Raw genomic sequence first — 13,327 nt, forward strand, 5'->3', positions numbered from 1 at the left:
ACAGCCTCTTGTCTCACTCAATAGGAACTTTATATGCTCCTTTAATCCTTCAGTCCGTATTGTCAGAGCTTCCCCCCTCCTTCTGTCTCTCCTTCCCACCGCAGGACTTTTGATGACCCCAGCTGTCTGAGGCAATACAAAGAAGCCCCTTAACTAACACCCTGTGATCTATACAGGCAATAAAGAGGCTCCCCTTGACAAGGATTTGCGGGCGGAATATATGCAAATGCTGGGAGGTGCGCGGGTGGGGAGGTGTGCCGAGAAAGCCGCTGCACGACGTGGCATGGCTCCCGGCCCTGGGGACGTGTTGGCCTAAGCGGGGATACAGTGCAGGTGAGAGACAGCTGGTGAAAACCAACGCTGGCCGGGGCCGGCTGGCTGTTGCACACCCCACCATAGGCTAAGGCAACCAGGAGTGCCCCGTTCGTCGTTCGTCGGGGCTGCAATGCAGAGGCATCCATGGGCATGTAAATGGGGGCTCCCGGCCCGTGCCCCCCTGTGCTTTGCTCCTCCACTGGCCACCTCCCGAAGTCAGGAGGCCATGCTCCTTCCCACATTAGCACATGAATGGGGTTAGGGGTGGGGGGGAGGCGGGAAGGGGGGCAAGCCCCCACTGTCCACTCAAGCAAACAATTTGGCTAGCAAATTGACATAATTACAAGGGACAGAGAGAAAAGAAAGGCGAACCCCCTCCCCTGCGCTCCAGAGGGCCCGACCCCTGCCGAGTTACTTAGACCCTTTGTGCAACTCAATGCTAGGTACTGATGAGGGGACGTATGCCCTTTTCAAGGGCCCTAAGCGACCGGCTGCCCTAATCTGATTACAATTTACAGCGCTCCTTCAGAAGGGGCTGGAGCAGAGCTCACGCGGGCACGGACACGCTGGGTCCAACATCGCACTAGTGCAAAAGTAGTCAGACACGCACGGCAAAGGTAGATGGATTTGCACAGTGATGCCGCTGGCACACACGCATGAGGGCATGCTAATGCCGCCGGCACCGCAGACAGTGTGGTTGTCAATGTGCCGATTGTGCGTGGACGAGAAGGCTGAAGGCAAGTGCGTGGGGACGCAGGGCTTTGTACGCACGGGAACACCGCCGGTGGGAGATGTGCCATGGCCAGTGCCTCAGGTGTGCAACGAGCCCGCTTCAGCCCAAATCTGGGGCTTGCACCATGTACCTGCACCCGCGCACACCAACACACACATGGGCACGGGTGTAAGCACACAACCCCCTTCTCCCAGGCAGGCCCACAGACCGGGACCCTCTGCAGAGGCACGAGGGTCCCCACCAGGGGTGGGGGACAGCAGAGGTGAGCAAAGGCCTTTCCCCGAAATCTCTGCAGCAGCTCACAGGAGCAGGAGTGAGAGTAAAGCTCACCACCACCTGCCTATTAAGAGCAGGATTAAACGATGCTGTTCCCCCTTCGCCCCCTTCCTGCTTTCTCTAACATCACCCCCTTGGGGAAACCACCCTTTACAGAAGATTTTCCTTTTTTTTTTTTTTACCCTCTTTTCTGCTCCATGCCCCATAGATCCCAGGGGATTAGCAGCCAGGCTGGGCCTTCCAGTCTCGTTGAAGGCGGGTTGTTTCAGCCAGCCCCCCCATGGGAACCTGCCCCAGGACAACTTTGGTCAATGCCTCCGGTGCTTCCCAGCCAATTTGTACCACCTAATCCCCGCGGGTATCGACAGCCCCTTTCTCACACGTCCTCCCGCCTGCCGGAGCAGCCCAATCCTCTGCTCTCCATTCTCCCCTGTTGAGAAGCCCTCTGTCCACTGCTGGGGCCGCGACCGTACTTCAAACGCGCCAGCCCGACCCCGGCATTGTTTGCCAGGGAATTAAAACTGCAAGGCCAGCCCCAGCGAGTGATTTAGGTACTGAGACCACACTGAGCCCCGCAAGAGCATGGGCAATAAAACGCTTCGCTGCCCAGCAGCCTGGGCAATTTAGGTGTCTTCCCACGAGGAGGAGGCAGAGCGTGGAGGGACAGGGAGCGGGGTCAGGGCTCCTTCTGCTGGCACGTGTACATGGGATAGGACCATCTCCCGGCGCTCACAGACCTGCCCCACCAGAGATGCGGGCTGGCCACCTCACTAAAGCAACGAGGTTTGCTCGGTCTTTGCAGTTACTGATCCCCGCAGCCCCTTGCAAGCTGTTGGGAGGAAAGACCAGAGGCCACGGGGGCTGGACACAGTATCCTGGGACATGGTGGGACACTGCCTCCTTGGGGGGTGGAACAGCTGGATGCTGGCTTGTCTGGGACGTGGCCAGAGGCTCAAATGGAGTGGGACAGAAAGGCACTGGTCTGGTGAGGCAGTAGGAAATGCAGTGCCCAAGAGATCTGCTTCTGCTTTCAGGTGGTTTTGAAGACTTGAGGCAAAAAGTTTAGGACTTTACTTTTGAAATGAGATTGTCTACAGCACCTGTCAGTAAATGTCCCCGTGATGGTTTCTGACAGGCTCTGTGGATGAAGCTACAAACAGAAAGCGGCTGTTACATCCTTTCCCCAGTGCAAAGAGGCTGGAAGGAGAGCTGGAAGGAGGCTCCTTCCTTCAGCAGATCCCAGCACAGGGAAGTCAGGAATTGCCCTGTTTTCCCATCCCTGCCCTGGGGAAAAGGCGCAGCTCAAGGTACACGCAGCCTCTCCAGGGATCATTCTCCAGAGAGCATTTCTAACCCCTATCAGACATCTTCTTTGCCATCATAAAAGAATATACAACATACCACTAGTTGGCAAGAGGGCTAGAGCTCCTGTCAGCCCACATACGGTATTTCTGGATTTCTCCTTAGCCAACAAACGCTTCCCCTGCATCACACGCTGCTGCTGTGCTTGAGACCTTGCCTCTGGAGGATTTTAGGCCTTTTCTCATTTTGTTACTCTTTATTTTTTCAACGGCAAGGTTGTCTCAGGCCAAAGGAAATGCCGGTTCCGAAGAGAGCATCTCCCGCGCCCGGCTGTCCCCATCCCTGCGCCATGGCGGGGGAACGCAGTGTTTCGGCGCCTCCTCCTCTGTCACAATGTTTTTCAGCTCCACCAAGCAAAGTGTCCAATTAGAGTGGAGCCTCTCGCTTCCATCTTTGCCGACATTTAATTAACATGCTGCTGCTGGCAGCCGCTGACAAATTCCAGAAACATGTTGTAAAGGGTTTTTGTCTTTACCCAGCATGGAAAATGAGGGTGTCATATCCCAAGGGGACGTGAATAGCTACTTTTGACTCCCCCCCTCAGGTGTGAGAATTACAGCTAGATGCAGTGAAGAGACCTATCAGCCCTCCTACCTCCTTCCCCGCCCACCCCCCCCGTTTTCCTCTCCTGCTCCTCATATCATATCCTGGAAAACATGCAGGTTTTAGGCCTGATTTTTATTCCCGTCTGCCCCAACTCTGGCTGAAGCTGGATGGTCCTGTTAAGAGCCTGAGGCTGTGCTTTGGCTTTGGGCTCTTCCCATCAGGACAGCATTAGTAAGTGGAAGGAGTGGTCTGATGACACGGGAAGAACCGTCCGAGTGCCTCCGCTTTCTCCCAGCAGCCAAGAGCTCTCGCAGTAGCTGCACCGGTGAAAGAGACGGGATCTGGGTGACATCCCATCCCGCTCCACTATTCACACGAGGGAGCACAGGCCTGGAAAGAACACGGTTTTTATTTTATTCACAACAGCTCATTACAAAAGCGGGAAAGAAGGGCAGAGCCGAGAGCCTCATCGTCACGGGGAGAAAACACACCTCCACCCCCAGGGAGAAGGGTCCAGCGTCCCGTCGGGTGGGCACCCCGCGGGCGGGAAGGTGGCGGGCAGCCTCCCCGCACCCCTGCGGAGGCAGCGCCCGCGGCGGCGGGCGGCTCATGGCGAGGCGGCCTTGTCGGGGCTGTGCATGTGGTACGCGCCGCTCTCCTCGTCCTCCGGCACCTGCGGCGCGGCACAGCCCCCTCAGCGCCGCGGCGGCCCCGCACGTCGCGGGGCGACAGCGCCATCTCGTGCCTCCCGCCGCCCTCCGCCCCGCTCCGCCCGCCGCGCCCCCGCCTCACCTCCCAGTAAACGCCGTCCTCAAAGCAGTTCTCGGCGGCGGCGTCGCCCCAGAACGGCAGCTTCAGGATGGCCCCTGGAAGCAGGCGGGCACGGCGGTGGGCAGGGGGCCATAGGGTGCGGATGGCCGGAGCCCACCCGCCCCAGCAGCACAGGGGGCAAACGCAGCCCCGTCGCGGCGCTCGGTGCTGATCTCCCTTTTCTCCGCACCCGTTTGAGCTTGCTCCCCTCATGGCTGCCTGCTTTGCCCTGCTCCTGGGTGCCTTGGGGTGCTCCTGCTGCAGGGCGTCCCGAGGGATGCGAGCAGCCCTCCCAACGCGAGCGGTAAGGACACATCCAGCTGCCGGCAGGGGTACGTGGATGTCTCCGTTTCATCCACAGGCTCGATTTCAACCCTCCCCTCTCCATGCTGCCCTCCAACTTACCCACAAGGGCCCCCCCGGCGAAAGCCATCAGCAGAGACACTACAATGCCAGCCGCCTGGAACCCTCCTTGGACACTGGCTGTCCGTGTCCGGTACGTCCCAGTGAAGTCAAATGCCTTGATGAACCTGCCAAGGGCAGAAACGGCAAGGATTGCTCCCGGCAGAAGATCTTCCCGGTTCTGGAGGAGCGGTGCTGCCCTGCTCCCTCGAGAACTCCTCTTTAGCCCCATCCCTCTTCTGCAGTAGACCAGGAGAGTGTCACAATGACACAAAACACCGCTCCCTTCCTTCTCCTCTGGCCCCTGGCAAAGTTTTACCTAGGAGGAGCCCAAAATATAAACATTTCTTTTGTCCTTCAGCCCTTCAGCCTTACCTGACCCCTTCCAAAACAATGCAGGGATGGAGGGAGGAACACTTACCCACACACCATGCCCCAGAATAATGCCGAGCAGCAGGGTTGTGGCTCACTCTCTGAGGCCACCAGAGTCTTTTACACCTCAGAAAGCCCAACACGGTCAGTGCACTCCCATGTTTTTGAGAGGGAAAGAGGCAACTCTGGACAATTAACAAGGGCTGTTAATTACTCCTTGCTCCCAGCCCAAGGAGCCCCAGGTAAAAATCTGTTCTCATGGAGGAGTTTCAAGCTGGCTTACCCTTCCTTTCCATATACATCCTCTGTGGCTGCGGCTGCAGTGATGGCCCCCACGATGCCCCCAATAAGGCCTGGCATGGCGTGGAGGTTGTGGATGCCACATGTGTCCTGGATGTGCAACCTGGACTCCAAAAAAGGCTAAGGGGAAGGGAGGTAGAGAGAGATCAGTGACATGAGCACAGCTCTGGAAAGGATTAGTTTCTTCCATGAAGGACTGGGATAAGCAGAGAAGGAAGAGTGATATTGTGTCACATATAAGAGCTAAGGGCTTGTAGACAAAGATGTGAGCCAAACTTAAAATAACAACATATCCTCCAAACACTCTCCTGTTGAGAAACTGAACCTTCCTGAGCATTTTGAGGCAGTAAATGGAGTCAGGATGGTGGAAAACAGGAACCCTCAAAGGGAAGTGAATCCATTTCTGGTCTCCTTAGCAGGACCAGTGCTGCAGACCCCTAGAGCAGCACTCACCGTGAGGTAGACATACCCCACCGTGGACACGATGCCACAGATGAACCCGACAATGAGGGAGCCGTATGGAGTCAGCATCATCTCTGCACCGGTGCCCACGGCCACGCCACCTGCCAGCGTTGCGTTCTGGATGTGGACCTGCAGAAATAACCGCCCTGTCTTGGCATCTCAGGGAGACTGCAATTGCTCAGGGATGGTGCAAATGGTAAAGCAGGAGAATCAGCTCTGAAAATGCTTCCAGAGGAAATATCAGGGTGCATTTTCAAGCTTGTTGGTGAAGAACAACAGGAAAAGAACAGGCAGCCTCTGTCTGTAGCACAGGCGCACGTAGACTCCCACTCCTTGTACCACACATTCTTTGCATCCACAAATCTGGGTGGGGAGTTGTGATGAGATGGAAATTGTCTCACCCATGTGTCATGCAAGCTCTGCTGTCACAGAGACATGTCACCCACACACATAACACGTACAAGTCAGCCCCCCGATTGCTCATGAGCTGCCGCGCAGGCCCTGCTTGGCTTGCTGGGGAGCACTGCCAAACATGGCTCTGCAACATGCCCGTCAGTAGCTCTCTGGGCAGAGCAAGTCCAGTCCCTGCTGTGACTGAGGTCCACCATGTGCAGGGCATCACCTTGCACCTCAGGCACTGCAGGACTCACTCCCCACCTGCTCGTTCAATACAGCCCCTGAGTTTCTGGCTGGAGGCTGGTTGCACCATCATGCCCTGAAACCCAGTATCTATTCAGCAAAGGACAAGTGCCAGTCGCTTACTGGACCCTCAATAAACCTCATTATAAGTCCCTTGGGCAGCACAGGGCTCTCTGCTCCCAGCTTACCATGTCAAGCTTGCCCTTCTTCTGCAGCATGCTGGAGAAGGCCATTGTGGTGAGGACACAAGCAGCCAACGAGCAGTATGTGTTAATGGCAGCCCGGTGCTGGGCATCCCCGTGCTCAGAAATTGCCGAGTTAAAACTGGGCCAGTACATCCATAGATACAGAGTACCTGGTGGGATGGGGAGGAGGGAATGAAGAAGAGAAAGGGAAAAGAGAGAACACAGGGATTGAAAAAACCTCTAAAGAAGATCTTTCTGCACAGGAGGAAGTTAAATCCTGTAGTCCCGCTACCCTGGATCTGCACCCCCCATGATGGGACAAGCATCAGGAATGGCTGGCAGAGAGGAGGGACTAAAATGCGTTCTTGTCTTCCCAGGCACCATCTCAGCCCAGCCACTGATGAAGGGAGCTGAGAAGCTCTGCAAAGTGGAAGACCAGAACGCAGAGCTTCTCAGCCCCAGATCCTGGTTTCAGTTTGGTTTTCCCAGAGACACAGGAGGGATCAGCCCTCTGTGGCCGAGTGGTCCCCATGTACCAGTGTGTCTGAGGCAGGGCCTGACTCACCGATCATAGCAAAGAGGTCGGAGTGGTACACGGAGCCCTGCTTGTCCTTACTCTGTTCCAAGTTGGGTCTGTACAGGATACGTGTCACCACGAGGCCAAAGTAGGCTCCGAAGGTGTGAATGGTCATGGAGCCACCCGCATCCTTAACCTGCAGTCATGGGAAAACAGAGGTTTGCTTCTGCAATTGCTACTTGTTTTGGAGCTGAGGTCTGGTTTGCATCATGCCCAACTTGTCTGCTCACCCATCTGTCCAGCCTGCACCTCGTTATGGGGAGAAGTGGACAAAAACGCTCTAGTCCTGCTATCAATCCCACTCACTTGGTCCCATGTATGGCCATGGCATTCCTCTTAGCTTCTACTTGGAAGGCATCGAGGCAGAGGGAAGTTTCTGACCTGTCCCACTGACAAGCGGGTTGCAGTGATAGCCAGGTTGGCTCCCAAGTGCACTCAGGTCTTCTGGGAGCTCGTTTGCTTCCCAGCCCTCCAAGCCCTCTCTCAGAGGGCAGGAACCCTGCAACTGTCAGCAGACATCTCATCCTCTTTGTCACTTGGTTTCCTGCTACAACACCCATATTACAGCAAGGAAAACAGATGAGAGGGAAATCTCAAGCACGAGGACAATGACTGGTCTTTTGTGCTAAGACTCCCTGTTTGCCTTGGAAGCCGCAGTGAAGGGACTTGGTGCTCTTGAATTGCCAGGTTTGAGTGTAAAATTCCAGGAGATCTCACTTCTCAGGGAAGTACCTCCCACTGACTCTCTTTTCTAATCTGTCTACTTTTTGGCCTGAATTCTTGTGTTTCAAATGCTTATGAAGACAGTGGCTTGGTGGAGCCATAGGAAAAGGAGACAATTTGGAGACACGCGGAGAGGAAGGAGCAGAACCAAGCAGGTGCTGCCTAAAACCTTACGTGAAGCAGGTTGAGGAGGATGTACTCGTTCACCGCGAAGAGCGTGACTTGAAACAAAGTCATGACAAGGAGCTGTACAGGGCTGGTTTTGCCCAGGATGGCCCCAAAGGCAATGCACACAGAGCCCACACAGAAATCAGCATTGATCAGGCTGGAAAAGGGGAAGGATAATTGTGGTTTAATGAGGAAATACTCTTCTGTAACTCACCCTCATCCACCCCCAGCTCTAGAGATCCCACCTGAAGACAAATAGGTGATTAGGAGCCAGCTCTGGCTTTCCCACTGACCTTCCTCCCATTCTGACATACTGCCCAGGAAAGGTTCTTTCCCCAAATTATTTAAATAATGTGGATTATGTATGTTCTCAGCACTGATGTCCATGGTGCTTGGTTGGGGACTAAGAGATGATGCGTGTCTCACATTTCCCTTTGAGCAGTACGACCATGATGGCAGGTACCTTTGGGCTCAAAGGTGGAAAGCAAGTGGAGGTATGTAGAGGGAAGACAACATTTTAGACACCCATTTGCACATAACAGAGGGTCAGGCACTGCCAGCTGCTTGGCTCCTGTCACAGCTCTTGCACTGGCCAGTCAAGAGGTTGCATCCCAGAGCCCATGTCCTCCTTACTTTTCCACTCCAATGAGGATCTTCCCGCTCTTGAAAGAGTGGAACCAGCCTTGCATCAGGAGAGCCCACTGGATCCCAAAGGCAGCAAGGAGGAAATTGAAACCCACGGCTCCGAATCCATAACGCTTGAGGAACGTCATGAGGAAGCCAAAGCCCACAAAGATCATCACGTGGACGTCCTGGAAAGCTGTGCAGAGGGAAGGGACCGTCAGCTCTGTGGGGAAGGCAGGGCTGTGAGTGCCGTTTGAAGCTAGCGGTGAAAGGAAACTAACCACATCAGTGACAGTAGGGAGGAAATTCAAGAGAAGATGTGTGTTTGTCCCATGTGCTCACATTTCTAAGTCTGAAAACGGCTCAGCTTTCAGAAACTGGCTTTTGGTTAAAAGGCTCAGTCTTGAAAGTAAAAAATGTTTATTAAAAGCTGTGTGCAAGAGAAGACTGGAGAATAATGGAGTGTATGAAGGAAAACATTCTTCTGTTCAGATTGTTTTTTCCCCTTTTGTAAAAATCTCAGAAAACATCATGTAAAATGAACAGTGAATTTTTGTTAAAAACACATGAATGGTCGTTTTGGGTAGGTCCATCCAATGCAGGGTCCTGGTGATTGCTCAAAGCAGGAGGAGTGCAAGAAGAAGGGAAGTTTACAAATGCATTTTTGAATGCCACTGAAATCAGTGGCAAAATACGCTTGAGACCAGGATCCCACCTTGTGAAATCTTTACTGTTTAAACCAGAGAGACCAGTTCTTCCCACAAATGCTCAGACCTGCTAACCCGAGCCCCTCAAATGCCCTTCCCCGGGGGAAACCCAACCTGTGTGAGCCTCTTGAAAGAACTTCTCGGTGCAGTAAACCCGCTGTACTTTTTAATGCGGCATGTTTCTGTCAGATAAGCATCGCTTTGCAATCAAGTGAACTGAAACGCTACGTACTTAAAAATTGAACCATGCAAATCCTCACACTGGAGGCCACTCTGCCCACAAAGTGCAGGAGACCCAAGGCTGGGATCCTCCACAGGAGACTCCTACCAGCAAACCCATGCTGTAGAACAGGTAAATGCATCAACGGAGCTACACCAGCAATTTCTGCATTACGCAGTGCCCAAACCATTACAGCCACTATAACCAGCAATGTCTGTGCACCTCAGAGAAGGCACAAACTCAGGGCAAAGGAAATTCGGTGTTTGAGAATCTGCTCTACCCTGAACCTGTGCTGAAACCTAGAAGTCCTCGATCTGCTCCCACAAGGACAGTGGGGTTTTATCTGCTGCTTCCACTAAGGGCTGGGAGAGGATTTAGGTGAGGTGTAGCTCTGTCTGTAGAAGCTTTGACTTTCATCCTTTGGTGCTTTGTGAGATCTTGTGACTTGTGTAAGGACGAGCATTTGGACAGGCTCCAGCAACACAGCGCCATGTTGCAAAGACAGGTTAATCTACTCGTTTTTAAAAACGCCTCCCATGCCTATGAAATCACTCATAAAAAAGGAAGGAGACAAGATCTGCAGTTAACACTGTTCAGCATAGGTCACTTCAAATGCACCTCTCCACATGTCCTAAGAACCCATCTTCCTAACTCTGGTTTTACCATACAATCCCACAGACTTTCCCTCTGCAGCTATATTTATTCTCCCTACCTCTCTTCTCTAGCGTAAGCTAGAATTGTCTGCTACCATTTGCATTATATAGTCCCACTTTCATCCTAAAGGAAGAAAAACACAGGTCAGAGTCAAAGCTGTAGACTGTGCCCTCTCCAAAAACAGAGAATCCCCACTGTGTGTTAGACCCTGTACAAACCCAGGAAGAGGAGCAGGTCTTTCTGCAAACTGCATCCAATCTAAGGCCTTTTTCTAAACTTTGCACTTGTTTTCCATTGAGAAGAATAATGTTGGCATCAATCAGAGGCAGCTCAGGCACTACAATGCCCTAAAGGTTTTGTGACCCAGCTTTTGCAGGAGGGTAATTTCCGTCGCTATTGAGAGGAAGTGTTTGGGCTTTGGGAATGCTACCTGTGCCGAAGAATCTCATTTCTTTTCCCTAGAGAGCAGGGATTCCCATTAGAGAGTATCAATGTGCCATGTTGTTGCACTGACTGGAATGAAATAGGCAGCCCTGGCAGTGGATACCACTGACACAGCTGCGCAGAGGCTTCCTTCTGCCTGTCTTCCCAATCATCTCTGGGCTTGGAGGACCCATCAGTTTGCCACTCCTCTCCCACTGTAACATCTTTGCCATTGCGGACAGGTCCTATAGACAGCAGCAGTTGCAGACATGTTAATACAAAACATCCTCGGGTGTTTAAGCATTGCACTCTCTTCTGAGCAGTGCTGGATGGACACAGGGATCAAAATGCCAGGGCTTGGCCGCCTTGCCAGGTTTGTCCATCTTTGAAGAAAGAGAATATTTCTGATTAGATAATGGAGAAAACCCAACTGTGCTTTTGGGCACATGAGCCCTTCCTCAAATCTGAAACAGAAAAATATTTCAAAGCTAAAATGAGCTAAGCAGTTGCTCTTGGGTTGATTTAGTTGTGTGAATCTGTGCAGCCATTTGAGAGGGATTATTCGGCGCTGCAGAGCAGGGGTGGGGTATGAGGACAGAAGAGGTGTCAAGTCCTTAGCTCCTGCAAGCTCTTTCTTGGACCCCTGATGTCCTCCCAGCACATCAGTGACAAGAGCAGCCCTTGGGCACTGTTGCTGCTTCACATCGACCCGTGGTGGGGTTAGTCCCAAGGGCAGACCTTGAGGGAGAGCCCAGGGCAGCCATGGCCGTAGACTAACCAGGACGCCAGCTGAGCAGCGGGTTTCCGTAAGCAAATCCTTTTCTGAACTAGCTAATCCTCAGCAGCTACAGGTTTCTATAGCTCCTTTGATTTAGCAGGTGTTTTTAATGGAAATGTTCTAAATAGATTCATGACTCAGGCCTCTTGCTTCCTTGGAAACAATTGCCTACAGAAGCAGCCTGTTCCCAACGGCTCACAAAGATGACCAGACCTGGAGATCAAAGGTGGCCAAAGGCACCGTCTGGCCAGAAGGGCTTTAACCACCTGAATAATCCCTGTGGCAATATGATGCAGTGACCCAAGAGCCCTGGGAACCTGGCAGGTTAGGAGGATGCCAGCATGGAAATGCCAGTAGCTAAAGGGTAATTTACTAGCGAGGGGGCGGATGTAGGAAGGGGAGGAAGATGTCACAGGATCTCAGCAGCCATTCCTCTGTATGCACAGAAAAGCTCGCTCTGATCTAGAGCTGAGGGAGGGGGCAGCAAGCCGAAACTTGCAGGGTGCTGGGAACACGTCAGCCCTATTCCTGGAAAAAAAGACGTCACGTACTGGTGTCATGGTACCCTGCTGACAAAGCCCCAAGAGCACTGGAGGGCCATGAGGCTTTTCTCTTGCTCCTTGGTGTGCCCCAAATCAGCCTCAAGGCAAGAGCTCGACTTTCCAGCAAGTTGCCTCTGACAGGCTCTGCCGGGGGATGGGATGCGATGGGTTGGGATGGGATAGATGGGATGGAGACCAGCCAGCACCAGGAGTAGGCTTCCCAAATACTCACATGGGTATCTGAAGTAGAAATCGTTCTCTATGTCGCTGGTCAGGTTCATCTCTCGCTTCTCTTCCTCCCAGTGTGCGTCAGCTTCAGGGTCGAAGCGCACGAAGACCCCGAAGAGGACGATCATGGCCATCTCCCAGAGGAGGCAGACAAGCGGGAGCCGCCAGCGCATGTACGTGTTCTTCGCCATCCCCTGGTGCCTCGGCCGCTCCATCCACAGGGATCCCCCGGGGCCCGGCAGACCTTGCGATCCTGCGTCCCCCGTGCTTGGCCAAGGCAGGCGACATATATAGGTCGGAGAGGGCGAGGTGGGGCTCGAGGAGGTGCCTGCAGCAGGATCACATTTCAGATCGAGGGAGCTTTGGCAGGCTTGCTCCTCTCGCCTTCCTTCCTCCCTGGGAGGAGGGACCGGTCTTGTTGGCACCTTTTCTCCGGCTGCTCCGAGCACCTCTGAGCCTTGCCTCCCCAGGGACACTGAGATGTGGAGGCCGGTGCGAGTGGGGAGTGGAACCCGGGCGTCCTGCCCCCTGCTCTGCCCGGCTTCACACCCCTTCCCTTCCTCTGGCAGGAGCACCCTCCCTCCCTGCCTTGGGTGCTCCCCTCACCACCTACCCTGACGCTGCAAGCACCCTTTCCTGACCAGCACTGAGGGCAAAGGCAGGGTGTCCTCGCTGTCTCGCAGGGTGCAGCAGCAGCCCCAGGAGACTCTTTGTCCCAGGGTGAGACTGTCCTGCTCCTCACTTTGGAGCGTGCATCTGGACAGTTGACTGCACCATGCAAGCCAGGGTGGAGGTGAGTGAGGACAGGCTTACCACCCCATGCAGGGCAACTCCCAGAGCCTCTTGGGCAACACCAAACTGTCACTGGGGCCTGTTTTCTTCCATGAGCCTCTGTCCTGGGTGTGGAGATGGGGGACACAGCCCTGCCGCAGTGGGGGGCTGCCTGGGACTGCCCACCCCCTCCTCAGAGCAGCTGGCTCTCTTTGACTAAGAGCAAAGGGGTCTGAGCGCAGGGACCATGCTCCCTGCTGATGACCAGGAGAAGGTCAGCTGTGGGGCTTCCCCACATCCCTGCTGAGGCAGCCTGAGTCACTGGGCTGGGCGCGGGTTCCACTGTCTACTTTTGGAAAAGCAATCTTTGGGGCAGTCCCTAGAGGAAGAGGAAGATGATATACGCTTCAAAGCAAATGCCAAGATCTTGCACAAATGCACAGACATGCAACAGCCCTGCTAAGGCTGCCATATATCTATAAGGATGTAGAAGTGACACGTCTCATCGTT

At 53.9% G+C, this 13,327-nt stretch overlaps 1 protein-coding gene across 1 annotated transcript; it reads right to left on the bottom strand.

Moving 5' to 3' along the window:
• Positions 1-3,839: 3,839 nt before the first annotated feature.
• Positions 3,840-12,261, bottom strand: RHCG (Rh family C glycoprotein). The gene is made up of 10 exons (XM_086620337.1): positions 12,051-12,261; positions 8,504-8,690; positions 7,877-8,027; positions 6,968-7,115; positions 6,406-6,572; positions 5,570-5,707; positions 5,100-5,236; positions 4,448-4,572; positions 4,025-4,098; positions 3,840-3,905 (listed from the first exon to the last, which is right to left on the bottom strand). Exons 1-10 carry the CDS (start codon positions 12,259-12,261, stop codon positions 3,840-3,842), a joined length of 1,404 nt encoding a protein of 467 aa, XP_086476463.1.
• Between the last annotated feature and the right edge of the window lie 1,066 nt (positions 12,262-13,327).

This window comes from Tauraco erythrolophus, chromosome 14 (genome assembly GCF_009769465.1).
Source record: "Tauraco erythrolophus isolate bTauEry1 chromosome 14, bTauEry1.pri, whole genome shotgun sequence".
Classification (NCBI taxonomy): Eukaryota; Metazoa; Chordata; class Aves; order Musophagiformes; family Musophagidae; genus Tauraco; species Tauraco erythrolophus.

Excerpts from the sequence above, each read along its gene's own strand:
- RHCG (XM_086620337.1), bottom strand. The coding sequence starts at position 12,261 with ATGGAGCGGCCGAGGCACCAGGGGATGGCGAAGAACACGTACATGCGC. Across the intron at positions 5,708-6,405 it reads AGAAGGGCAAGCTTGACATG|GTCCACATCCAGAACGCAAC; the intron begins GTAAGCTGGGAG and ends TTATTTCTGCAG. Across the intron at positions 3,906-4,024 it reads AGGACGGCGTTTACTGGGAG|GTGCCGGAGGACGAGGAGAG; the intron begins GTGAGGCGGGGG and ends GCCGCGCCGCAG.